The 27,625-nt window shown below is 45.5% G+C and overlaps 1 protein-coding gene across 1 annotated transcript in view; it reads right to left on the bottom strand.

Moving 5' to 3' along the window:
• Positions 1-2,127: 2,127 nt before the first annotated feature.
• Positions 2,128-27,625, bottom strand: part of IPO9 (importin 9) — a 31,167-nt gene continuing 5,669 nt past the window's right edge. Inside the window, exons 7-24 of the mRNA XM_018079781.2 lie at positions 26,008-26,127; positions 21,363-21,463; positions 20,372-20,430; positions 19,726-19,877; positions 18,575-18,673; positions 18,355-18,461; positions 17,111-17,250; positions 15,367-15,526; positions 14,143-14,369; positions 13,785-13,933; positions 12,783-12,911; positions 11,256-11,531; positions 9,045-9,211; positions 6,926-7,059; positions 5,343-5,462; positions 4,324-4,425; positions 3,848-3,924; positions 2,128-3,252 (exon numbers count right to left, since the gene is read on the bottom strand). Coding sequence (XP_017935270.2) covers positions 3,142-3,252; positions 3,848-3,924; positions 4,324-4,425; positions 5,343-5,462; positions 6,926-7,059; positions 9,045-9,211; positions 11,256-11,531; positions 12,783-12,911; positions 13,785-13,933; positions 14,143-14,369; positions 15,367-15,526; positions 17,111-17,250; positions 18,355-18,461; positions 18,575-18,673; positions 19,726-19,877; positions 20,372-20,430; positions 21,363-21,463; positions 26,008-26,127 — 2,430 coding nt within the window. The 3' untranslated portion in view covers positions 2,128-3,141. The remainder of the gene's footprint in view (positions 3,253-3,847; positions 3,925-4,323; positions 4,426-5,342; positions 5,463-6,925; positions 7,060-9,044; positions 9,212-11,255; positions 11,532-12,782; positions 12,912-13,784; positions 13,934-14,142; positions 14,370-15,366; positions 15,527-17,110; positions 17,251-18,354; positions 18,462-18,574; positions 18,674-19,725; positions 19,878-20,371; positions 20,431-21,362; positions 21,464-26,007; positions 26,128-27,625) is intronic.

Consider the following 27,625-nt stretch of genomic DNA (forward strand, 5'->3'; position numbering starts at 1 on the left):
GACTACAGCCCCCAGCATGCACCGCTCCGGGGGCAGTGCTGAGGCGCTGAAGGTCCCGGGTTCGAGGCCCACGGTGCTCGCGGAGATCCGCGGTGGTCCCGACAAGGACGGGGATCCAGGCGGGATTATACGTTAAAAGAGTTTTATTTGTTAATAGAAAAACCCCCAAACAAACCAAAATCAATACTCATGCATATGCATTAAGTCTCATTCCAGGGTCCGAGCCGGGCTGTTGGCTGGTTAAACGCGGCGGGCTCGGAGCTTAGGTCGGGGTTCAGCTGCTCCCAGGAGAACACCCAGCAAACACAACGCCCGGTTCATCCCCACGGAGAGCCCCGAGCAGGGCACGCGGGTGCCAGGCACCCACACAGCAGTGGCACGTGCCCAGGGTTGTGCAGTCGCCCACCCTTCGGTTTTCGTTTAGTTTGTATTTCCTAACATGGTGTCGGTCACCTCTGTGGCTATTACTTGTTCCCAACAGCAGACAAGGCGAGGGGTGCTGCACCTCAAAACCAGACCACAGACACAGCTCCACGGAGTCCAGTAGCTTCCATCCCGAGCAATCACCTTATTACTGGTCAGAGTTGTTTTGGCAGAATTCCTGCAGCAAACACAATCCTTGTTGAAAGGCACATCATGGAGCATTTGGAATTCTGTTAGCAAGGAGGACAGTTAGAAGGCCAAAAAGCAACAAAGTCACGAGCACCAGCAGGACCTTGATGAGTTCCCTCAAACCATCTCCCTCATGCACTGTCTCCCAAATTCTATCCAGCCTCTTCTAGGGGAATGCTTGAGTCAGAGTATTTCTTGTCAAGAAACCCGGCACAGGGTGAGTTCACTGGCAATAGCTGCTGCAGGACCACACTGTCCCTGTGCCCATCCTGGGGACAGGACCAGCTCCAGGGCTGGTCCCAAATTCCAGCTCCTGCACCGTGCCCGGCCAGCCCAGACTGCACCCGAGCTGAGGCTGTGGGCAGAAGAATGCAGAGCACTGGTCCCCAAAAGCCACTGATCCCTTCTCACTCTCCTGGAAAAACCACTGATAGCTGCAAATCAAAGCAGCTTCTCCCAACACACCGAGCCCAGCAGGAACATGACACTGGCCCAGCCACCTTTTGGACCTTACAGTCACACAGACACCCCTGGATGTCTCAGTTCAGTGTCAGTACCACTGGGTCAGTCTCATTCTTCATGGTCTTGTTTAAACCCACCCTCTGACCTGCCTAAAGCCCCTCTGAGGCACAGTCCAGCCAGCTCCAGCTTCAGCTCCAGCCCCCACCAGAGCAAACCAGCCTTCAGTGCACTGTTTACTCCTGACACCCCGAAACACACCTTGATGCTTCCAGATGTCTGGCATTCACTTACCTCCAAGTATGGATGGCTGGTTTTGAGCCTTTGCTGCCAACACACGGGGCAAAAATAGCTGGTCCTGGTCCCTCTGAGGACACTCCTGACCCTTCCTGCACAGTTATCAGGACACACCCCTGCAGCCATTGGCTTCTCAGAGGGCTTCCAAGAGGGACTGCACTGTTCAGTTTAATTTTTTTCCCTTTTCAGTGAAAGCTGAAAGAGACAAAGGCCCAAGAACAAAACTCCTAACAGACTCCTATTAGTACGACAGGAGGGCCAGGGCACCAAGTTTAATTAGATATTCTTATAGACCAGAGAATCCACAAGGAAGAAAGACACTGCGACACAACTTCATGGAAAGAGCTTGTACCTTATTAGACACATAAAAATCAGGCTTCAAACTCTGCTTCTCACAGAGTTAGTCAGGCACATAAAATACTGAGAACTTGAGGATGGCTCAGAGGAGTCTCCAGGGAATGGGGGATTGCCCCAGCTCTGCCCATTCTCAGCCATAACATGAGACCAGCAAGATACAGAATGACTCCAGCTTATGGAGGTTTTGATACGACGTCGAAGCAAATTATTCCACAAAGGAACAGCAAGTGCCTTTCTTAAGAAAGGAAACTCTACAATGGCTCAGCTTGTTGTTTTAGATGTATCCAGCACAGGACTCCCTTTCTGTTCAGGTGACTCCTAACATCCTCCAGGCAACATGTACAGAAAGTGTCCTAAGGAGAAATATGTCTTTAAAAAGTGACTTCAGGAAACAAGCGCAAGTTCCTTTTAAATCTGTTTTTATAAGAAGGATACCAATGTACATTTTAATAGTTTTATTTTCACTTTCCCCCAAAAGGGAACCAAAGGCAGAGAGGTGTTGTGAGATACATCACGCTGTTCTCATGGGGAAATCAATTTGCAAATGTTATTTTTACCACTCTATAAGAATACACACAGGAGTGTGAAAGAAGCAGAGGAGTTCAGAGTGGCTGTCACGGAGCAAATATGTTAAATACAATCAGGTGGTTTTTTTCCCCCCTAAAAATCGTGGCTCTCTGTGTTCCAGAAAATCAGTCTTTCGCAGCCACATGCCACAGGAACAGAAATTTAAGTGGTGGCTTCCTCTGAGTATGTGCACACACAAGTGTTAGCACAGAACTGCTCCCGTGGGAGTGGACAGCAGATTGTGAGCGACAGAGCCCCATCCACACCAGGAGAGAAGATATGCACTCAGGTTTATTATCTCAGCTTCCCCTCCAAACTCCCATGAACAGGCTCCATCCCATCCAGGCAGCTCTGATAAGAGTCTGTGGTTCTATAAAAGAAGTCACGTTGTAGGATCAAGATTTTTACCCTGTGTTACGTGAGTGCCAAGAGGAACAACCTTCCCATTTCTCAAGGTACATCCAAGCAATCCGTAAGTGACCCAGTTCCTTTCTCTGTCCAGCTGTGCTGTGGGAAACTCAGTCAAGTGCCTCTTCACAGGCAGTTTGCTTTTAAAAATATTAAGGACACCTTTTTTTTTTATCTTTAAGAAATTCCTGGAAAGTTACTGCGGAAAATGAAAGTGCTCCCATGGTGAGACCGATGTGCAACGTCCTTGCTGCTTTCTCGGGATTCCCTCCCTCAGCAGACTCCTGTTAAGATGAGGCTCAATGCATCGCAACGAGGCCATGGCCCACCTGGAACAGGCAGGCAGACACTGGAAAATGTTTTATGTTCAATCATAAAACGTGGAATTAGCCAAAGATAACCTGTTGTTCAGATATGATGGGTCTGGTCTCTGGAGTGGGTCTATATCCCAATGGCCTGAAGCACTCGCTTCTCGTTGTCGTTGAGGTGGTCGGAGAACATGGCATAGCAGGGCTGCTGGGCAAACTGGCACAGGAATTCAGTGAGATAGGCCTGGAAGGGACAGAAAACACCTGGTCAGCACCAACTCTTCTTGGAAATCCTGCTGCTTCCATGTGTCAAGAGAGATATATGCCAAGTAAGACCCTGGGATTGAAAGGAAGAGAGAGGAGCGATGCAGGAGGAGGAGTGGAAGCAGAGGGAAGGGTGGGAGCAGAGGGAAGGGCTCATCAACAGCTGCAGGTGGTGGGAAAAGCAGGAGCAAAGTGTCACACAGGGGCTGACTGGGTGGGAGCACCTCCAAGTGGAGTATGAAATTCTGTCATGTTCACTGTTCAATCTACTCCTGACTTCTGCAAGTAGCTGTGCAGCTCATGGGTAGAAAAGTCTTATCTCTCTCTGTTCAAAGAGTTTTCTCCATTTACATTTTCAGGTTAATAGATACTGATCATATGGAAAAATAGCTCCAGAAATTTTTGGAATACTCAGCTCTTCCAAAAAAATTTCAATTAACTGCATCCCTTTGGGATAACAATCAATAGCTGATGTTTCCAGTGCTTAGAGATTAGTTAAAACACAACATTTTAAAAAATTAAAGTTTATAAAGAATAATTAGAATCTGATAAAACCCCTCATTCTAGAGCATCACCTGGAGATCTATTTGGTAAAGAGGGTCCTTTAATGCATCTGGATCGTCCTCTTCATCATCTTCATAGTAATCCTCATCTGTCAGAGGCAAATCAGCAGGTTTTAACATCAAACAAAGCAAAACATCTCAGGAAGTTTCCTATTAGACAACTGAAACCCAAGGATCCAAAAGTAGTTTCAGCACTTCTGGGGGGAAAAAAAATTCTATGCAGAATATTCACTCCTTTAGTTCATGTGACAGAAACCTCTGAAGCCTGTGCAGCCTGTGAACCCCCAGGTGATGTTATTTATTATGCAGTGATTTAATCACTCAAAGCCATGGCCCTCTCCAGAAGGTCCTTATTCACAATCCCAGAACAGAATTCCTTCCCTGTGCCTGCAGCCTCTGTTTTGCTGCTGACAAGGGAAGAAAACTTTGACTAGGGTGTCACCTACTCCATTTTTGCTCTGAGTAAGGACTTTAAAGCTGTTACTCACCATACTTGTTTGTGGAAAGAATATCTGACAGGAACTGTCCTGCTAAGCCTTCATCTTCATCCTCGTCCTCTTCCTGATCCTCCCACATATCATTGGAATCATCTGTTTAGAGAAAACAATATTCTAGAAATAATGCAAATTCCAAGAGGTCCAGTCTGTGATCACTCTACAGGGGACTGGAGTCTGTAGGCAAAAACATCCCTGCGTGTGTGAGTCGACAAAGGGAAACCCCTGCAAAGTTCCCTGTTCTTTTGGAATGATTCCAGAACTGGAGTCAAGCAAACAGCAGCAGCAAGAATGGATGCTTGAGTCAGGGAGGAAGAAAAGCAAACCAGATACACCACGAAAGGATAATTTTACTGGCACATGGTCAGATCCCATCTTCCAAACTAGCCCAATATAATTTACAGATCTAAGGATACACAACACTGACTGGTCTTGTTCTTCCATTTTATTTATTTTTACCTGGAAGAGATTGATAGCACCTAAAATATGGCACAGGGAAGGAAGAGCTGTTGTGTTGGCAGTTGCTAATGATAATCTGTACAACAAGACGAGAGCTGGAGAGGGACTCTGGACAAGGGATGGAGTGACAGGACAAGGGGGAATGGCTTCACACTGACAGAGGACAGGATTAGATGGGATACTGGGAAGAAATTCTTCCCTAGGAGGATGGTGAGGCCCTGGCACAGGTTGCCCAGAGAACTGTGGCTGCCCCTGGATCCCTGGAAGTGTCCAAGGCCAGGTTGGACAGGGCTTGGAGCAACCTGGGCTAGTGGAAGGTGTCCCTGCCCATGGCAGGGGCTGGGATGAGATGAGCTTTAAGGTCCCTTCCAACCCAAACCAGCCTGGGATTCTGTGATTCTATGAGCTTATCCTTTGGATCACTGTTCAAGCCTATGTAATTACAGGTATCACGATTTACTGCTGTGAATTTCTTATTACTATAGAATGCTTCTCAAGAGAAGACAAAGTATATTTAAGTCATGGAAAGAGAAAAAGCAAACCCAGTATTTTACCTTGGTTCCAATCTGCAGTTGTCTGTCTAGATGCATTTGCTTCCATTGCATTAGAGAGTTCATTTATTATTAATTTTAAGATTTTTACTAACAAAGGAATGTTTGTCCAGCGCTCAGGATCTATAAGAAAAAAAAATATTCATGCTGCTTTTAATAAAATGTTGTAAAAAACACACCTTTTTTTTGTTGGAGTTGGTTTTAACTTGTTTGGGAGGTTGGGAACTAAAAACAACTGACACATACCCTCCAAGCATTCTTTCCATATACCCTCACAGCTACATTCCCAAAGATCTTAACCACAACATCAATCTTGCATATTCTGAGTGCAGAGAAGGCAGGGAAAAAACCTTCACAGCTGAATGAATGTGTGACTCTACTCCTGCAGGCTGCTTAATGGAGTCATCTGGAACAGCCTTGCTTTCCTGAAGTACATTTACACATCCACCAGTGCTTTCATGTAAATGAGCAGTGCAGCAATCCCAGGTGTGGCTCTGCCCCATCTGAGCCACTGTCAGCTCCATCTTTTCCTCACTGGTGTTCCTGCAGGGCTTAACTATTCCATAGGGATAGCTAGACAGTGCATTTGCCCTTAATTACAGAAGTAAAGTTCCTATCAAATAAAGAAACTGGGAGCACCAGTTTTAGCCCTTACTGGTATTAGCATTAATCTTTGTTTAACTCAAATGCCAGCAGTTACCATTCTTCAGTCTGACCAGACCAGTTGGTTTGGGGTTTCTTAAGCCAAGAATAATTAGGCAGCAAGTGCTTTGTGACCATCACTTACCTCTTATACTCCTAGAGCTTCCCCCTATTTATCTCTTTAGTTGTCACCATAGTCCTTCCCTGGCCCTGCCTCACTCCAAATCCCAAGCCCGTGGCAGTCGAAAACTCAAGGAGCCTCAACAGGCTCCCAGTTTGGATCTGTACAGCCACCACATCCCATCCCACAACTGGTATCACACCACATGGCAGGACCTCAGACAGCTGAGGACAGCAGCTCCCCAATGTCCTCCCTCTGGAGCTGGGTCCTCAGCAGGAACTGCCCAGAGCTCTGCCCTCTCTGATTTAAAAGATGAATCTCCAGTAATCTCCAGTTGAAGACTCTGGGTTCAGCCAACTAAAAATAAGACAAGTCTCATGCAGGAGACTGGTCAAAGCTTTCCTTAAAAGCATCTCTAACTTGTTGAATTCTTGCTGATATTTGTGTGTCTCATTGAAAAAGACACCCCTTAGTTTTAAAATCTCTGCATGCACTAAAACCACTTTCCTCTCAGGCACCAGGGAATTATCAATTCTGTCTCATGATGCAAAACAGCAGTGAATAACTCTGCATCCCATAATCACCTCATCCAGTTATATTAAATCAGATATCAGGAGTCTTCCAAATCAGTCTTTGGCAGAATTAAGGCAAATAACAGATACATTAAGTACATGATGTATGGATTAGCTCTAAAAACCAACATGTACCTTCTGCAGGAACTATCTCCCACAGTTCTGTGTGATCTGCCAGACCTATTTAAGGCCTTTCACAGCATCTACTTACAGAAAAAAATCCTGTTAAAAACAGAAAAGTGGTTACTTACTTTTGGCCGACTTGGATCGTGTCCGAATTCCCTCATCCATATTAAATATTTCTTCTCCCTTCACCCTGATGTCCTGAAGTCGCTTGTCATCTGTGTTGATGCCATACTGAAGGAGTTTACACAATGCTACAGAGCTGGGGAGCAGGGAATAGGAAAATTACAGATCAGAATTTCCCCAAACTGTCTGGCTTTCAGAGTGCCCTGCTAACAGAGAACAACACAGAGCAGACACCCACATGCCCTATCTTCTACACTTTTGCCAAGAGCAAGCACTACAGAATTTTCCCATTTCTCCTGCTTTATGTCAGCATCCAAAACTGGACTGAGCTCCTGACCTGCACAGCAGCCAAAAACTGGCCAAGCTTTGGATTAAACACCATCAACAGTACACACATACACACACATATGAAAGGTTTGTCCAGTTCAGAAGGGCCACAAATGTTAAACACATCCCTGAAGCACCACGTGCAGATGAAGACAGAATTAAGAGGAAAGCAGTGGCAAGAAAGCAGTAATTCAGCTGATGTGCAGTCATGATCTGCTCCCTTTCTCCAGCCTCAATGCTTGTTTTCACCTCTGGTCCTTTGTGGCTCTGCTACACTCAGACCTTCATGAGCTCTTTCCATCTCTTCTGCTCAGATTTCTACGCCACACTTTCAAACCTTCTCCAGTTCCAGGCTGTTTTCAAGTCATACTGAGGATGATGCTGACTACAGGTCAAGGTCAACCATCTGTGCTTGGCACTCCCAAACCTCTCTCCAGGCTCCACAAATCTCAAGCTGAAGTTTTGGAGCTCTGTGGAACTCAACTTGTTTTGTGCTTTCACTTCTTGCCCTCTCTCTCTCTCTCCCACTATGGCTCTGAGTTCTGCTGGTCTGGACCCAGATCTTACCTGCCACCCTGAGCTGCCCAAAGTTTTCCCATCCTTTAATCAGGTGACTCAAGACCAAACAGCCACTTCTTCAACCTGCCCTCACCAGGTGGGGACTGCTGCACACAGAAGGTGTTGGCTGCTCTCAGGGTCCCTGAACAAGAGGCTCCTCAGAGCAGTCCCTGCTTTTCCTCAGGACACAGAAACACCAAGCATTTTCTGAAGCATGGTAAGTGGCACCCCAAACAACCCAAATCCAAATGTTTATTACAGGATGAAGCCCTACACACCACCTGTACACAAACAACTCTCATTTTGGACAACAAGGAGACAGCTCCGAACAACCACCTTTAACCTTGTTCAGTGTCAGCCTTGGCTTCTCCCTGTGCCATAAACAGCCTCAGGGGATCCTGCAGACAGCCCTGCACTGTCAAAATGGGGATAAACCACCGGGCTTAGGGATGAAAAAGATCAAGTGTGACCAAAAAGAGCACGAGATCCCCAAACCTGTCTCTTGTCCTGCACGATTATTTATTAACTTCCATTTTGAACCTGCTTTTTCTCATTATTTATTTCACAGGCTGACTGCTCATAACAATAACATAACAACACACTATGAAGTGAGTTAACAGCTGGTGAGACCCCTTAGAGTGGTCTGTGAGGCTTCACATTCTCAGAAAGATCAAAGACAGCAGCTGTGGCAAAATTTAAATGAATAAAGAGCATTCCATGCTTTGGAATACAGCACTCAGACTCCACTGGAACACAAATGTGCTCCACAGCAAAAGGGAGAGAAAACCGTTGCAGTTGATTTCTTTATTGACTTTAAATAGATTAACAAATCAACAAGAAATCACCAGATTCTCTTACAAAACCCCCTACAACCCCCCAAAACTCCACAGTTGTCTACAAAGGTGATTCCACATCTGGAAGTTATTCTCATCCCATTCAAAGAAGTTCAATCCCAAAAGCCCTCCCGTACTTGCAGGAGACACCCCTTTCCCCCTCCTGTCTGCCTGTTCCAGCCCAGGAACCCCAGGCAGCAGGAGGAGCACTGAAGAGGAAGATCAGAGCTTGCTCCAGTTACCAGGGCTCTCCTGAGCCGAACTGACAGCGCAGGGAAAACCCATTCTGCCCAACACTGGCACACAGGGATCCAAGTCTAAAGCAGCTCCCCCTTTCCCCACCCCCAGCACTGAATGGCAATGGGATGATGGCAGCTCACACAACTGGAGCTGTGGATCCCACCTGACTTTGCCTTCATACTGCCCGTAGAACAGGTGCTGCCTGCTCATCCACTCAGCCATCACGAACTCCAGGGCCGGCTTGCCAGTGGGGCCGGGGAGGCTGCACAGGAATTCCAGGAGTGGCTCCAGTTGTGAGTGAACCAAGTGAGCAAACACCATGATCAGGGACTGCAGGAGGAGAAAGGCAATGTTAGCTGTACATAATTTAATAGCTGAAAATGTTTTATCAAATATTTAAGGAACTGGGTTCCCTGCAGGAATGGAAGCTGTGCTTACCAGCTCCAGGAAGAAGGGAAAGTACAACCAGCTGCAAGACACTGTGCTACAAACACAGGCACTAAACTACTACAGTCAACAGCAGGGTTCAATCACCCCAAAAACACCCAGCAGGAATAAATCTACTCACGTCTATGCCCAAACTAACAAACATCCCTAAAGTGAAGATTAAAAAGCTATTTAAAAAATATCAGAGGTTGGTTGCAGTTGACTTTTGACCAGCAAAAAATATGGTATGGCAACACTCACACTGCAAATGCCCAGTTTGCTCCATGAGCAGAAGCTGCAGAGGTGGCTCTGCATAGAGTTCAGAATCTGCACGTGTCCAGCAAAAACGTGTCACTTCCTCAGGTCAAAGAACAGTTATTGGCCCACAGCCAGAACCCTCTGGTTCCACAGCCTCTTCCTTCCCCTTCCACTCCAGGGATTTCCCACCATCATCTTCACACTTCTCCTGCATCATCACATCATCACTCAGCAGCACCTTCCCAATTCTAAGTGCACTTTGAACACATGCTTTTAGGGAAAGAGTTGCAAGTTTTGGAAAGGTTTCTTTACAAGATGCAGTTTTGCAGTCTAACTCCTAAAGACCAGAGGCAGAATTCATTTGCTGTGTCTGTCTAAATGTCAGTCTCCCACTCTGAGGGCATCTCTGTAGCCTTCCTCAGGGAAAGGCTGCCCAGCTCCAGAGGCCTATCTTCCAGGTTAACACAGGGAAGAAATCCAGCATCATGAAAGGCTCTTTTCCCTTGGCTACAGGGGCTGCATGGGAGTGCTTTAGATTAAGCTTCTATATCTTTTAAATCCAAAAATAAGCAAAGTGAGAGCCATTCCAGCTAACGATCAGCAGTGTATCCAGGGGGAAAAAAAAATCTTAAAGCAGATGAGATCTCTGCTGACATTCAAATGGCCTTGATGACACACCATGTGCTGGCTGAAAATGCACATTCAAAAATCAGAGAAATAAGGTAACAGGGTTAGAGCAGAGTGAGCCTCAGCCGAGTGCTGCACTGTGGGCAGTGGTAGGATCTTGCTCAGCAGTGCCAGCAAAAAGCTTTCCCCAGGTGCTGTTGAGGAACCAGGGCAGCCATTACGAGCTGTTTTACACTGAGGGCACACACAAGAAAGACAGGAGAGAGAATGAAGACCATAGGGACAAAAATCACTCTATAAAACCCTGCCACTGCAAGTAGGTCAAGGCTAGAAGAGATAGTGATGCTCTGGTTTCTCACTTGATGGAGGCCACCCACACCTTCCATCCACCAAAAGCTCACCTTCTCTCAACTCCCAGGGATTTATCCTTGGAATACAGCACAAACCCACTCAAAACCACGTGCTGCCTTTGCAATAACATCCCTACCGAGGGAACCCCTATCACTACAAAAGTTTACTGCTCACAAGCACAAGGGCATAGTGCATTAAATGGGCACGGTGCACAAGGGCATGGTGTACTATTCAAGGAGCATTAAAGCTTCCTCCCAAGAGCCTGTCTTACCATGTAATCTGACAACAAAAGGTTTAGGACCTGAGGGAACAGCACGAAGCTGTGTTAGGGGAAGTTTAGGTTTGATATTAGGAAAAGATTCTTCCCCCAGAGGGTAGTTGGGCACTGGAACAGGCTCCCCAGGGCAGTGGTCACAGCCCCAAGCCTAACAGAACTCAAGGAGTGTTTGGACAATGCTCTAAGGGACATGGTGGGGTTGTTGGAGTGTCTTGTGCAGGGCCACGGGTTGGACTTGTTCCTTCTGGGTCCCTTCCAACTCAGGATATTCCACAATTCTATGATCAGAGCAGGCATCTTCCTGGCTACTCCAAGAGATACACAGACCCTCCAATTGCACAAGCCACAAATAATCAAGCACAAAATGAAAAAAAATTATGAAAATGTCTTTTCCTGGTGCTTCTACTCACTCTGCTGGGTGCCCACCCCGCTCACCTGCATCACACTGAGTGTCTCTGCCTGTTGCATTTTGCTCAGGATAGCTCTGAGGATCTGGTCCAGATTCTCTCCCAGCTCACTTCCCGCTTTCGAAATCAAAGTGGAGACCAGCCTGCCCACAAAGGCGGCGGTGAACTCGGAGGTCCGTGGGTCCAGGAGCTGGCTCACCACCTGCATCACGTACCACAGCCCGTTGTGGCCCTGCTCGTCGTGCCACTGCGCGATCTGCTCCAGCGCCACCGACACGTACGCGCGCAGGCACTCGCCGCCGTTCTGCACGAGACAACCGGCACAGTCACAGTTAGGAAAGGAAATGGCCAGGCACCACCACCCCAAAACAACCCTGAACCAAGACGGAAACAGTGGGCAAACCGTTGGCAAACTGCAGAAGATTTACGAGTAGTTTCTACGGACTTCGGTTCGTTATCAAGAACAACGCTCCTCACTGCCCAGGCAGCGATCGAGAGGGTCAACCAGTAAATACAGCAACAAGTAGCTGCAGTTTTGTGCCAATCTTGTTACACAGAGAAATTCAAGGAGGTTCTAACAAGTGAGAGATGAAGACAAAGAAGTGTGGCATGAATGAAACCCAACCCAGAGCTGAGCTGCAGTCCTTCAGAGTTCTTAGCACAAAGATCCAGAAAGTAAGCAGCGCGCAGGTCTGGAACCTCTTCTTGCTCTAGCTTATTCTTACTGGTCTGTTCTTTAGGGAAAGCCATTTCCATGATCTGTATTCGCACGACAAAGGGCAGCTGCCACTATGGAACTTCTTAATAAGTAAGGAATTAAACCAGCTTTGTTATTCAGATACTGGCTAGTAGTTGGAATGAAAAGGTTCCCTGCACTGCCAACCTCTGATGCTTTTCCTTTCTTGCTTAAATACTCCAAAGACATCAGGCCACAGCCAAGCCTGCCAGCAAGCACAACTGAGGCAGTACTGATGCTGGAGATGATTCCCTGCTTTCCCTCCATCCCACACCTGGTTCAGTCACAAACAAGTCTGCCTTCCTCTTCCCACTTAAATGAGTACAGCAGAAAGCTGCAAGGAAGAGGGCTAGGAGGTCCTTTGCTGCCCGATGCCTGTATGTGTCCCTGAAGACAGCCCTTCCACTAGGTGTGATGAATGTTATTATGGGGGAAGAAAAGCAATATGGATTTGTTTCTTTGTTTGGGATTTTTTTGTGTTGTTCAGTTTTTCTGTTGAGTTTTGTTTGTTTGTGTGTTTAACATGCTCCAGTGCATTAAAACGAAAAACATCCAGGATGCTGCTTTACTACTCCAGTCCTCCACATTCAGGAATGATCAGGAAAAGTCACCCTAGGCCCTGAACAACAGTAATTTCCTGGGAAACTGGAGGTGGCAGAGACTCCTGAGAGGGTCAACAACAGCAACTGGCAAGCACAGCCTGGGCTCCCTCAAAGGCTGTGTCACCTTGCACAGCCCTGCAATCCTCACCCTCCTCAGAGTGGTACCTGCCTTCCCCTCCCCACAGTGCCACCTCCCTCGCCCTCCCCACAGTGTTACCTGCATAGTTGCATTGTCATCTGTGTTGAGGCTGCACTGTGCCACTGCAGGGAATGCCTGGCAGATGAGGAGCTGGGACAGAGGGGGTTTTGTATTCCTCACAACTGTGGTCAGTATATCAATAGAAGTCTGAAAGGAAAGTACAAACCAAAGCACTGTCACAGCAGCAGCCACAGTACAAGAAGTCAGCACTACCCACCCCTGCTGCAAACATCAAAGGTGTGAAATGCAGGGGTGTGGCCACTGCTGCAATCACACCCTGAATTTAGTCTAGAACAATTTGTAAATCTGAAAACCCTGGAGTCATGCACCCAAACATCACTGGTGTGAGCTGTGAAAGTTCCCAAGGCAGTTCCGACATTAAAAGCAGTGTCACCACTTAAACATGGCAAACAGATGCATGTTAATCAGAACAGCCAGAGAACTGTTCTAGTTGACTTGTTCCATTTTGGTTATATTGATTTAAATTCACTTTAATTACCCATAAGCAATTGTTACAGTCATACCAATTAATAGGCAGATTACAAGCATATCAATAAGGATGTTTATGGGTTTAATCCCACACAATCATTCAGCACAGTCAATGCTTAATCTTTTATTAGGGCACTTGTATAATTTATCTCCAATTTATACATGTGTGATGCATAAATCAGAAAAAGCTTTAGGAAGCAGTGCAAGGAATAATCATGTAGCCTGCTGCAGAACATTCCACCAATGATGGGAGACTATTCCTGCTGAAAGATGACAAAGTCAAAGCAAAATGACTGGGGATACACTGCAGAGACTGGAAGAAGGCCAAAGGAGCAGTTTAAAGTGAACTTTTGGAAGCATCTCCCCCCCAGCTGCAGTTTGCCTTCTCTCCACAGAGAAACCTCTCCCAGTGACTGAAGCCATTGCTCCAAAGCATGTCCAAAGCAGCCTTTCTGCTCTTTGCAGAGCAGCCATCCTGTTACAGCACAGGGAACATCTCCAGCCCAGGCCATGCCCCACTGAAGCACTTACTGCACAAAGCCCTGCAGGGATCTTGTCAGCAGGGGCCTGCATGATGCTGACAAGGGTTGGTATCAGCCTCATCTGCATTGGACCCTGGCAGGCTTCTATCTGAGCTAACTCCTTAAAAATATCCTGGGCAAGAGAAGCAACAACGGGATCTGGAGAGAGAAAGTACCATTTACTAAAACATACACACACATCCCTCTCAATTTTTGCCACCACTCTTTTGACTAGGCAAAGCAGCAAGCTTCCCCTCTACCTTTACCACAGGAATCAATGCTCATTCAATTATCATTGATTAAGTTTCCAGTAGCAAGATTCAACAGCAAAACCAAGTGTCCTTTGGGAATGTAGCCAGAATGCCTACCGTTACTGTACTTCAGGAATATTGCAATGGTGAAGGGGCAGATCTTGTTCTCCATGCTGGCTGTAAACGCTGGGTCCACCGTGCAGACAATGCACAGTGTTTCCATCACCAGGTTCAGCACCTCTGAGCTGAACTGAGTTGCCAAGTGGATCAGGCCATCCAGAATGCTGGGAAGGAACGGCTGCAACACATGGGTGCTCTCGGAGATCTTCAGCTGGTCACAGTAGCTAGACAAGAAATTTGTTATATAAAAATACATTCATAATATATCGAAGTAACTTATTTATTTAACTCTAGATGATATATAAGGAGTTATTTCATCCTATCTGTTCTTATTCCTTAAGTTCTCTCCTCTGCAAGTTCTCCCCTTCAGTCCACTACTGCTTGATCTCCCAGCAGCTCAGCGGGAACGAGGAGGAAAGCTCTCATCAGGAATCTCCCCTCCTCATTCCATCCGTGATGTTCACACAAGCAGAACTGAGCCATGTGATGTTGGAAGCTTCCACTGCCTCTCAGTGACAGACCTCTCCTAAGAACTGCTCATGGATGGAGAAAAGGGAAGAAGTCCAAGACAGATATTTGCTGCTTACAAAGTGTTTCGTTACCATGTTCTATGCATGAGCTGGGGGATGATAAAGCAATTTCAGGAATAACTAAGTTATAAGTCTCTGCCTTTATTTATTCATTAACATTTCAGTGCAATAAAGAGACAAGGTGTTTTTGGTGGGAATAGAGTGGGGAACAGCAGTGTTTTTGCAGATTTTTTGTTATTGGTTGTTTTTTTGATTTTACAAGTATGTTCACTTTTCACTTTAGAATCGGTACAGCAGAGCTTCCTTCTGACAAAAATGGGGTAAGAGAATCAAACCCCAAACACTTCCTATTGTTGTGATTGGCTCCATAAGCCTGTGTGGTGTCAGTCACCTTTGTGATTGTACAGGAGCAATCTGGGTTTCATTCTCGTGCTTTCCATCACAACCTAGTGCTGCTTCTCCTTGTGACTGTATCCATTACAACACTTCAGCCAACCTGGAACTCCATGAGAATTATTCTATTTTGAACCTGCAGGCTTACACTTGTTAAGTTGCCATCTATTTCATTCAAAGCAAAACCTTCCACAGAAGCCCATACAGAAATGTTATTATTATTTGAACAAACTGGTTTCATCAGTGTGATTTATACCCTCTGTCCCCGGGACTGGGGAATACCTCAGGGTTTACTTACCCCCAGATGGCTCTGACTGCAGAGATCCGGACAGAGGGAGGTTGGGTTTCGTGTAACCCACTGACAGTGGCTTGCAGGAACTGCTGGATGAGCTCTGGAGACATGGCCACAGTGAAACGGCTGGCAGCCCACAGAGCCCGGCCCAGGAGGAAAGGAGACACTGAAGCAAAACAAAAAAAACCCCATGGTTTTAGAATAAGCTTTATGAGTTTAAAATCACAGCTGCTTCCATCCATTATTTAAAATCGTGTCATCCCAGTAGGAAAATGCTGAGATGTGGCACACAAGACAAGTATGCAGGCATAGAAAGAATTTTTGTTCATCAGCAGAAGCCAGTTTAATATCCTTAGTTATTTCAAAGAATAATTTCTCATTTGTTTATAAAAGACCCTCCTCATTTCAACTACTTGAAAACTACACTTGAATTTGTTCATCAGTGAACAAAAGCAAAGGAAGAAAACAGGCTCTTCCAGTAATTCCCATTTGTCCAGCTCAATATTCTGTCCCCAACTGCAGCAAACAGCAGCAGCTTAGGGAGAAGAATCAGAGTAACAAAGCACTTACCCAGGAGTATTTCACAGATCACTTTTCTAGTTTGGAGCCATCACCTTGCAGTTACAGAACAGAATGTTCACCAGTACCACAGAAGCACTGGACACTCATTATCTACTCACCTGCTTACACATCAAGGTATGATGTGTCTTTTCACACTTTACCCTGCCACCTTTTCAGGCTAAGTCTCCTTACCTATCTGGGCTAGCTTCAAACAGGAGATGCTCTCTGTTCCTCATCATCTTTACTGACATTACTTTATGCTTCTGCAAGTACTAATTTTAAGATGAGGACATAAAACACTGTGTGCAAGATGTACAGCAAGTATATCTTGGTTATCTAAGTCAGTACCCTGATTTGTTTGTCTGTACCATTACTGACCATTAAATGGATATCCTGCGAGAACCATCTCCACACTGACTCCAGGAGCCCTTCCTAGAGCACAGTAGCTCATTTACAACCCAATGCCACAGATGTAAATGTATGTAAATATGTGTTAATTGCTGAGGTTGGCTTTTTACATGCATTGCACGCTATTTCTTCAGTCAAAAAACCCTCTTTGTAATGGGCTAAATAAATGTTTCTTTAATAAAAGCACCCATTTGCACTGAGCAAATCAGTGTGGACTCACCCTCACATAGCTCTAAAGTCCTAAAATTTTAATTTGCAAGGACTTTTGAGGTCTGACTTTCAACAATTCTTTTTACTTTCTTGCACACTGATGTGAGATAACACAAGAGAGTAGAAGCCTGCTGAGTTCCCAATAACAGAATCCCATTTAGCCAGAAGAATTATTTGAATTCATGTGCTACAACTACTGTCAGCCTCAGTATATAAAAAAAAGGGATGATATGGTGCTGCAGGAATTCTGAAGGCGGTTAAACACTGCTGGTGTCTTTCCCAGGAACAGACACAAGACAACAGAACAGTTTTTTTCACCAAGCTCCCCAAACCCTACAGGCTCCAACATCCAGCCAGCAATGAGTTCCAACTGAAAGAAGTCCCACATATAAAGGACTTATATTAGAACTGGGAGCACATATGAACTCACATGATTTATTTTTCTCACAGGAACAAGGTGCACAACTGGATTTCCCAACACCACATGCATACAGCAACCTGGTTTGATTCTCGGAGACTCCCTATGTTTGGCACTCAGCAGTTACTCCCAGGGATGCAGGGTCCTACCTACCTGAAAGGTTGAGGTCTGCCAGGACCACATTTGTCAGGAAGCCATGCATATCAAAGTGTATTCTCCCATTCTTCACACTGTCTGTGATTATAGACTTGACTGAGCCCAGTGCCAACATACAGGCTTCGTGTATTTTCCACCTGCAAAAGAGTTCAGATGCCTTTACACTTTTCCTCCATCATCACCTCAAGAAGAACACATTCTGAAGTGAAGCCATGAGTAATTTTCTTGATCCCAAAAGAGAATTTAAAAAAGTCCTTAAAGAAATGAACACTCAAAAACCCCTGCAGGATAAGGGCTTGGAAACTCCCCCAGGACAGGCAGCATTCTCAGTCACTTCCTAAAATATTGGTTGAATAGTTGTTACCTGTACCAATTTTGTTCTCATAATAAACAAGAGATGAGCCTCTTCCATGAAGGTTTGTGTTCCAGCCGTGCCTTGATTAATTATGTGCAGGAGCACTGGGATACTCAGTACATTAAAAGTTTAAAAATGTCTAATTTTGCATTAGTATTTTGTTAATGATAACGAAATAGTTATGTGCAAATATCACTTCTCTTTGGTTTTATTTATGAAGCCAGGAACCTACTTTACAACTTCTCACATTTGAGGCAGACAGGGACTTCATGTCTGATTTCATGGACACTCAGCTGCTGCTCAGAGTGGCTACTCTGACTTTAACATTCAAATTAAACACAAACACTGAACCAGTGCACTGTAAAACCAAGAGAGAATTGTTACAGACCAGCAACCAGGTACTCCTGCAACGGAGTTTTCTTCTTCCATCCCCAAATAACATTAAAAACTGCAACTCTGAGGTTCTAAAATTGAACACGTTTATCTGCGTACAGCACCTATCTCACTTCTCGAGATCAAGTAAAAAAAAAAAGAAATTAATATATATTTATATGTACTCCTGAATTTTGAACTCAATTAACTGAACGCAAAGTGAAAGTATTGCCTATTTCTCTTCTGATTTTGTACAACTAATTATTGTTTCCTGTGAGACGCTTTGGAGGGAGGGAGCCTGGGCACAGCTCGCTTGTGCTGGGAATTCCCTGAAGTATTCCACATTAAGATTTCATCATCTGGCTCGAGAACTGCTGTACTTCCTTTGGCTTTTTCTAATCAGAGCTCTCAGATTCCATCAGGAGCAGCGTCACGAATAACATGGGATTAAATGATGGTGGAAAAGAGCTCCACACTCACCCCAGTGCCGTGCCCTCCCGCTCCAGCCCCTCACCAGTGCTCAGCGCCGCTGTTTTTAGCCTGCTCAGCTTCCTGCAAATGCCTGGTAGCTGCTGCAGCCAGGGCAGTTGCACTCTCATTCTGGAAATCAGCAGCCACAGCCTGTGCAGAAGGAAATGGTAACACTCATTTGTATGGACTGGTGAAAGTTGGCCAGGTTTTGTTATTTGTTATTGCTATTCCAGTTGTATCTAAACGTGGAGCACATTTCATACCAGCAACAGATCCTGTGCAGCAATCCTCACTGTGTAGGAAAATGTATCATCATCTTCATCCTCCACAAACTGCTGGGGATTCGCAGTCCAAACTTTTATCTAAAGGAAACAAGAAGAACAGGGCAGCTGAGGATTCATGACACCATGGGTAAAAGGTAGCTATGCTGTTCCCAGCAACCTGTTTTGCAAAACTACTTTCAGAATTTTTCTCTGCCATAAGAAGTCTTCACCCTCAACTGATTTTTCTTCTATTCCATTGGAGAAAACCTTTGAGAAGAAGAAATTCTCTTTTGTTCTGAGCTCATCTTGCTCTTCTGCTCCTCATTGGAGATCAGAGTTTGACAGAACTAATGACTGACCTGGAATCAGTGCTACACAGCTTTATTTATAGATGAGGAATGGAAGAAGCAGATGAATTTTTTAACAGAGTGCCTGTTTTTATGCATGTCTACCTAAACTAAAAGATGATGGCTGTCAGGCTTGGGAGGCCAGGAGCCATGCAGAATTTCAGTACAAATTATTTCCCCCTACTAGCACAATATTTTCACTCTCAGAGAAAGCTCTTTATCCCTTTCATTTTCACATCATCATAGTACTTCATGAAGGAAGCAAGCCTCAGAGAGTTGGAGCTGTTCAGCCTGGAGAAGGTTCCAGGGAGACCTTATTGTTGCCTTAAGGATGAAACCTTTTTACCAGAGCCCCAGGACAAGGGGGAACAGTTTTAAACTGACAGATGGTAGGTTTAGATTGAACATACAGAAGAAATTCATTACTAAGAGGATGCTGAGACACTGGATAAGTTGCCCAGAGACCTTGTGAATGTTCCATCATTGAAAGTTTCCAAGGCCAGGTGGGACAGAGTTTGGAGCAACCTGGGCTAGTGGGAGGTGTCCTGGTCCATGGCAGGGGGTTGGAATGAGATGGTCTTTAAGGTCCCTTCTGACCCAAACCCTTCTGTAATCTGTGATTTACTGTCTACCTTATACCACTTTGAAACCTTTAGATGTTATTGCCCCTATTTGCCAAAGCAAAGTGACAGAACAGCCTGTTAGACTACAGCAGTTTCCATGCACTGAAACTCTTCCCAGGGTACTTGCTGGTTTAAATCTCTCATTTTTTTTTTTTGCTTCCTACACAACAAACATGCTCACCTGCTCCTCTGTGATCTGCATGTAAAGAAGGATGTAATAGATCAGCTCTGGCAAAGCCTTCTTCACCGTGCTCTTAAATTTGTTGTTTTCCAACAACGCATGAACAAATTCAAATATGCTGAACACCAGATTTTCAAAGCCCAGCACTTCACCTGAACAAAGGGGAAAAAAAACCCAACATGACTGAATATGCCAACATACAGAAAGGTACAAATGGATGTAAAATAATTACAAACTGTTACCTTGTCTGACCAGATGTTTATTCATTCTCCCTGAGTATCAAGTACAGCAGCAGCCCCAGGAGGATTTCTGCCCTCATCACTTTCTGCCCTCTTCCCACCACACACCCCTCATTAAAAACTATCAAGCTCAACCTTAAACCCATCTGGTTTCCTTTTGTCCCATTACTTTCACCTTGAAATTGTTGCAGAACTCAGCCCTTAGAGCCATTAGAAAACACCTCGCGCAGCTTTCTTGATGACAATCACAAGGAACTTGCAAAGAAGTGATGGGCACTGTACTAACACCATAAATGCACCTTTAAGCACCATCTCCCACAGCGTTTCAGTCACTCTTTTGACAGCAATATTTAGGTAACTCCATTTCTCTTCAAAAGAGAAGGCAGAAGTGCAGTGCAAGCTCTTACCATCCGAATCCACAGGGTCCTCCACCTCTTCCGTGTAATTGACTTCTGTTCGCACATAAGTGGATGGAGTTAAGTAAAAGTTTCTAAAGAACCTCATCTATTTTGGAATTAATCTGTTCCTATCTTAAAATCCTGATAACTAGGGAAGGTTTCTTCCTTAAAAAAACCCTTTGATTTTATGCAGAATCCTGTGTTTCACAGAGAAGACAAGCCCCAGGAGCTCCTCACTTTGTGCATTGCCCAAGTTCAAAGACCACTTTCACAGACCACTCACACATCACTTTACATCCTTCACATCGTTTGATTAACTTAGACCAAACCCACCAAGGTAACCCAAAACTTCATTTATGTTAAAACTCTGTGAGAACAGAACCCCTCAGACTCACTCCTTCCAGAGGACATGAGCCAATTCAACACTGCACTGCTGCCCAAGGGTGAGGAGCCACCCCATGCTCCCACATCCTACCTTAGGTTGGCTCTGCTCCCTACCAGGCCTCTCCACAAGCCTCAAACCCTGGGAAATGACAGAAGACTAACCTGGGCATAGAGAGGAAGGAGCTTTGTTTGTGGGTGGTGAACTGAAGGTCCAACAAGTGCGACAGCAAACACAAGAGAAGGAAGAACAAGACTCTCCCCTTTTGCAAAACAAAGCCTATTTTGTCAGCTCACGTGGCAGCAGGACTGCAGTGGGAGTTAGGACAGGAGAGGGAGAAACACGCTATCAAAAAGCCAACAAACAGCTCCTTGTACTTTCATAGATTCAATGAATGGTTTGTGTTGGAAGGAACCTTAAAGACCATCTAGTTCCAATCCCTCTTTTAACCTAAATGAAACAATGGGGCCTCCTGAAGTAACAGAAATATCCTGTTCTGTCTGGCAGGGCAGACCACTCCATGCATTGTGCTCCTCAGCAGCATTCAGGTCGTTACTGTGTATGAGACTGAGTTTGTCTTGCTGGACTCCAGTTAAATCCCTTCACTCCCAAGGATATAAAGCAGCACTTTCCGTAAGGGTGTTCCAGACAATGGGCAGGATCTGCTGCATTGACGAAATCATGTGCTTGGGATAGTTTTTCACAAGTGCTGTCACAGCCTGGAACCAAAAAGAACATCGGTCAGAAGCAAAACTGGGAAAACCGTCAATACTCAAATCACAGGCTGCTGTTTCACTGACAACTGACATCATCCAAAGTCTTCCTGCCACCGAGGTCTCCTCCTCTCACTCCTGACCACACAATCCCTTCTCTTGCACGAACACTGACCAACACTCTTTGTGTCTCCTCTTTTGCAGGGAAGCAAAGGGGTGACACAAGATGCACCACTGCAGTGAAGACAAGGCCATAATCCGGTGGTAAGGCAACGACTCCAATCCAAAGCACATCACTGCACAGCATTGTCTGGATACAATTCCCACCTGGAAGCTGTCTTGTCCCAGAAAATGAACTCCAATGTCATGCAAAACCAGACCACTGCCTATTTCCCACACTCATGGAAGCAACACATTGGTTTGCACACCCAGGGAGCAGCTGCAGGAGCAAACACTCACCCAGATCAGTTCTCTTCCCATGTGGCTGCAGACACCAGCAGCTCTGCCCACTCAGCACAGGGGCTGCTCTGGGAGCAGCTTAGCAGCTCCACAGGGGATTGTGCCTGGACTTTCAAGAAGCTTATCACCCTGACTCAGGGGAGCCCTTCCAGTGACGCTTGCCAAAACCCTTTTGGGATCCTCCAGGAGACTGGGAGCTCTCACTCCACCATCTCCTCCTACAGGAGCACAGCTCCAGCTACATTAAATGGTTATGGATCAGCCCCCAACAAACTGCCTGACCGGTGGCTGCTCCAAGACACAGGGGTGTCACTTAGTTTCTGCTTACCCAATACAAAGCACTTTGTGCAGTTGGTTTGTTTGTTTGCAGCACTGGATACATTAAGAGAAATTAAAAAGATACGAATTCACCTTCCAGAAAAAACAACAGCCATTTAGTATCAGTATTAGAGATGACCCAGCAGCAGAGATAACCCAGATATGTGAGTTTGGGAATAAGTCTGGCAGGTGCTGGGAGGAAGCATTACAAAAAAGGTCTGCTGAAGCCTCTGGGGAAAAAATTTATGCAGATGCTGACAGAGGATGTGAACCTGATCTGCAGGACTGCTGCAAACTCAACACCCTACCTAGGGCCACCAGAGCATCTAAATGGGCTTGTTCCATATGCCACTGCTTGTGAACCCCATGTAAATGTTTCTAAGCTCTATGCCCAGCCAATCTTGCAGGAAGCACTGCTGGAGTGCTAAGAGAGTTTTTCAATTCAATGGCTCTGCAGTTGTAACAATAGAAGGCTACATCTGCAAGGTTGCCACAGCCCTGCAGAGCAAGTCATTAAAAAACAGAGCACTCTCCTGTCAGATGTTGTATTTCACCCCCTGGCCTCTCATTCTGCCAATTCCCACTGCTTATCTGAACTCAAAGAACTGCTACACACGTCTCCTCCTCTTCCTCTGCCAATCCCCACATATTGCTCCACCACCTATTAAATCCTCCAAGAAAACCCTTATCCTTGTCTCTTCAGAGCCAAGGCACGCTGCTCCTCAAACAGATGTTTAATGGCCAGGCCAGGCACTGCATCCACACCTGAGTCAGGTACAGACACCCCAAAAGCACCACTGGGAGAGCAAATGACAGCCCCTGAACCCCTGCTCACCCCACAGCTCCTGAACCCCGCTTTGCTTCCTACCTGTGTCTTTAAACAGAAAAGGAATCCCCAAATCTTCGGATAAAAACCTTAATACACACACCAGAGGGCATAATAAAGTGAACTGTCAGTCAGACTGAAGCAGGGACAGGTGACATGGCTACCAGCTCATCTTCCTTCCCAGAACAAAGAGGGCATGACTAATTATTTTCTGTAATTATTTCTTCCAACAGCAGGAAAAATGTAAGCATAATTTCTCTGACCTACAGATGTTGAGCAGCTTCTAAGCACAAGCAAAGAAGCACAACAGCGAGACTATAAGATCCTTCAGACTGTTGGTTAATTGGTGTTCCTGATATATTACTGCACACTAAGTACATCATATCTGTATTCCACTGTTGTGAAATTTGCCTTAAATTTCTCACCTGTCATGTTTAATCACTCTGTTCCTCTCAAAACAATCAATAGTGGCATGTTCAACACTGGAATTAGGATTCAAGAATTGCACAGTTGCAGCTCATTCATCCTCAGAGACACCGAGTTAATTCATGCTGAACTATCAAACAATACAACAATAAATTACACCATGGGCATTTCCTTCTAATCCCCACAGCTGATATTTTTGTTGTGGCCAAACTTCCCATCTCCTCCAAGGATTAAAGGCCCTGACTTTCCTGCAGCTAACTGCTTGTAAACTTGTAACTGTACTGGGAGCAACTGGGGACACATTAACCATCAGTGGTTTGTTTGTGATCCAATCTACTCACTCTCCCAACCAGGATAACTGTCCATAACTGTCCCAGAGGATCAGGCTGATCTGCACACTGCAGAGTGGGATTCCCTAAAGCCTTCAACACTGTCCTGCAGAACATTCTGACATGGACAGCACAACAGTTTAGGTCAGAGCTGCCTCTGATTTCCATCAGGAACCCCACGAACTTTGGAGTACAAAGCTCTCAAGAGACAGGGAAGGCAAAAAAAATCTTCCTGTCATTTGCTGCATAGCACTTCATTAGGGAAAAAAGATAGGATTGAGTTTGCATCTGGTTGAAAATGTGCTATAAAAAAATTCTCAATTCCCTCCTCCACTGCATCAGCTTTTCAAGGGGGTCTCATCTGTAGAGCTGGCTTAACTAATCCCCCAAGGCTTCTTACTTCTGCATTACAATGACTATAAAATCCACTTCTCTGGAAGTGAAGGCAATTTATGGGTCTTTCACCTGAATCCCTTTTCCCTTAGAAAATTGGTATCATCAGCTTAGAAACCCTAAGTGACAAAACCATGAATTGCCTTAAGTCAATAGCTAGAACACTCATCTCTTCACAAAGAGCCTCCTACAAACAATTTGCCAGCAGCAGATCTCCTGAATTCACTGTTTAAATCCACATTGATTCTCTGCTGCCATGGATGCCACCTGACATACAGCAGTGTATTCAGACCCAAATCCTCTTGTGTTGTTCCTCCCCTGCAGAGGCCAAAAGCAGAGGCCCTCACACAGTTAAGGAACAGAGTAAGAACTTGGTGACATTTCCTCAGGCACTTTCCCAGCCTGTCACATTGTTCAAGAGCCTACTGGTGAGATCAGTGCTGACACACCAATGCCAGTGTTATGTAAATAACAAAAATGCTGCAGAATGGATGGATGTACCAAGAACAGAACTGGCCTCTGGTCAGAGTGACACCATCAGTTACAAGTACTTTCTGTGGAGGTTGAAAACTACTTCTTCTTGTTAACCACCCAAATGTGAGTATCTGGAGTCAGAGATTCACACATTCTTGAGCTGCAGACTGTTTGAACTGAGATGACACCCTGCAGAGTGCTCCCTTCAGTTGGTGTTCCTGTATATCACTGTCCCAGGAATCCCAGTGCACAGCCAATAGAAAGGGAAAAACACCCCACAAGAGACACTCTCAATAAAACCTGTCAACATCCTGCCCCAATTTCCCTTCCATTGGTGCTGCACAGCAAGAACAGCTCCAGCTGTTCTGAGAGTATGGTACCTGCAGCCCCTCAGTGAGAAGCCACAGGATGCCCTGACCAGGTACTGCTGCCCCAAACAGGACTGAGACAAGTTCCACGACACAGAGTTCAGTAGCTGCTGGTTTGTGTAACACAAGGGCACCCTCCCAGCATTTATTTTCATTACTTCAGCACAAAGCTGGTCATTATGAAAAGCTTTTGATGCTTGTCTTCAATAACTTCCTTATTGTTTTCTTCAGGGAAGGTGGCTGAATGGGCTTCAGTGTCCATCCTCAGACACCTGTTCACTGATCTGAGTCTTGCTCACCCCAGCACACAGGCAAGGAAACTAAAGACATGGATTTGATCCTGCAACTTGTGCTTTTGGCTCTTCTTTGTTCTGCCATGTTGCAGGCAGCACATCCTACAACTCCAGTGCTTTCCCAGCTGTTAAAGGGGTCTTCATGCCTTCACTGGCCCTCATCCCCATGCACACAGAGCTCTCCAATCCAACCTTATTTCTCCAGGAAACCAGGAGAATACAAAGACTTTCCCCATCTCTCTTTCTCAGAGACTAAAGAGCAGGCATGTTCTAGAAAAGCACCTGTACATAATATGCTTTTAAAACTTCACTGCAGCAGAACCCTGCAGCACCCTTAGAAAAGACTGATATTTAACTACTGAGTATGGTGCTCAAGACACATCCATGGCACCTTAGATCAGCGAATGACAAGGACAGATGGTCCCATGGATTGGATCCCTGTGGATCCAATTTATGGACAGATCCCCATGGATCTCATCATAGGTATCTTCAGTGCAGGCAGAACAATTTATTTCAATGGTGCTGGGAGCCAAAAAACTTCACTGCTCATACCCTGAGCAACAGCAGGAGATGTGCCATGCTCTCGAGTTTCTGTTTTCCAGCACATGTGACTGAGTGCAGGTATTCAATTCTTTCTTCACTTTAGCAGTCTCAAGTGACTCACCTTTAAGACTTCCATCTTAAACCCGCTGTCTGATGTTGGTCCATCAGGCATCTGCAGGGCCTGAACAAAGGCTTCTGTGAACTGCTGCACCACAGGAAAAATCAGGACCTTGGCTGCACCCTGGTTACAAACAAAGCAAGCACAGGTTAATACCAGATACAGAACCCCCATGTCTGACCAGAAGTAACAGAAATTGTACTTTCCTGCTACAAAATGGAAGAGGGACTCATGGCAACTCCAGAGTATTGCAAAAGCATGACAAACTTGATTCAGACATCACTTGGGCTCTCTCCTCGTGCTGGGAACTAAGCTCATCTCAATCCCACCCTTCAAAACCCCACACCACGGGCTGCCACAAAACACACACCTACATTTAACTCATCATTCTGAGTCTAAAGAGAGATCCAGACCATCCAGTCTGGAGAGTCTCAGGAGCAGTGCTCATCCTTCTAAGGAGGCATTTTATTTGATGAGCTGAATCCTGCCCTGCACCACCCAGACTTCCTCAGGCTACAAAACAAACTGGGGTGACTCCATCACACACACAATTACCCTGCACCCTGGGCTGGCATTTACGTCCCTCCAGAGCCACCCTCCCCCACACCAAACAAGCTCTTTGTGAGCTGAGTATCAACAGCTGGCCTGAAGATTAACAGGATGACTCTTCCTAGGAAAATGCAGCAAGTATTTTTCCAGATGTCAAAGCATTCCATAAGTAGTTCTTAGCAGAGCAAGTAAAATTGGACCAAAATAATTTTATTGAGATTATTCTCCATAACTCAATAGCCAGGAGAGCAAAGTTGCATGTTTAAATCGACTACTCATAAAAAGATTCCCCCCTTTTTTTTTTAAGTCAAATTTCAATAGAAAAAGTTTTGTATCCAATGTAAAGGACACTTTCTACCCTCCTGCAGAATAAGACAGTGGGGAGCTACTACTATCTTTTGGATACTGGTACCAGTTGCCCAATATATCAGTGCAGTACAGATATGGTGCAATTGTCAGAACTTCCCAAAAGCCTGCACTGGATTGTTCCCTGTGCAAACGGCGGGGAACAGCACACAGAGCCACTCAGCAACGCCTAGCCACTAGACTGAGAGTCACCCTCCCCTATCCTCACCTCCCAAAAAGTTAGAAAGCAGCATTTATTGTCTAGGAGTGCTGGAGAACCCACTGGTCAAAGGCCATATGAAATGCAGGTGTGCTCAGTCAGAGCCAGACAGGAGACTCCTGTATAAAGCTGCTTGACTGCAGAGTGTTTCTTTCTTAACAGCTATTCTTCCAAACCTGGGTTGGGTTTGGCTTCCCCCACTCCTTCAGGAACACAAGGACAAGATGCCTCCTGAAGAAATGGGGAACCAAAGCCTTGTCCAAGGGCCAGGAAGCTGCCCAGCATAACCCAGGTGGCCAAGGCCTGGCAGATCATCAGGATACAAGGTTCAGACTGGAAGCTAAGCCAGGGATTTCCAAACAAAGGGATGATACACTCTCTCTTCCCCATGCTGACTCCCTTTTCTCTGAGCTGTCACAAGCATGTCTGCTGGTAAGTCAAAAATTAAACTTAATTATGGAACCCAAGTCCCAGTATCAAGGCATGCATATAAAGCAGGGTATCAGC

Source organism: Manacus vitellinus, unplaced genomic scaffold, assembly GCF_001715985.3.
Source record: "Manacus vitellinus isolate BGI_N305 unplaced genomic scaffold, ASM171598v3 scaffold_47_pilon, whole genome shotgun sequence".
Lineage (NCBI taxonomy): Eukaryota > Metazoa > Chordata > Aves > Passeriformes > Pipridae > Manacus > Manacus vitellinus.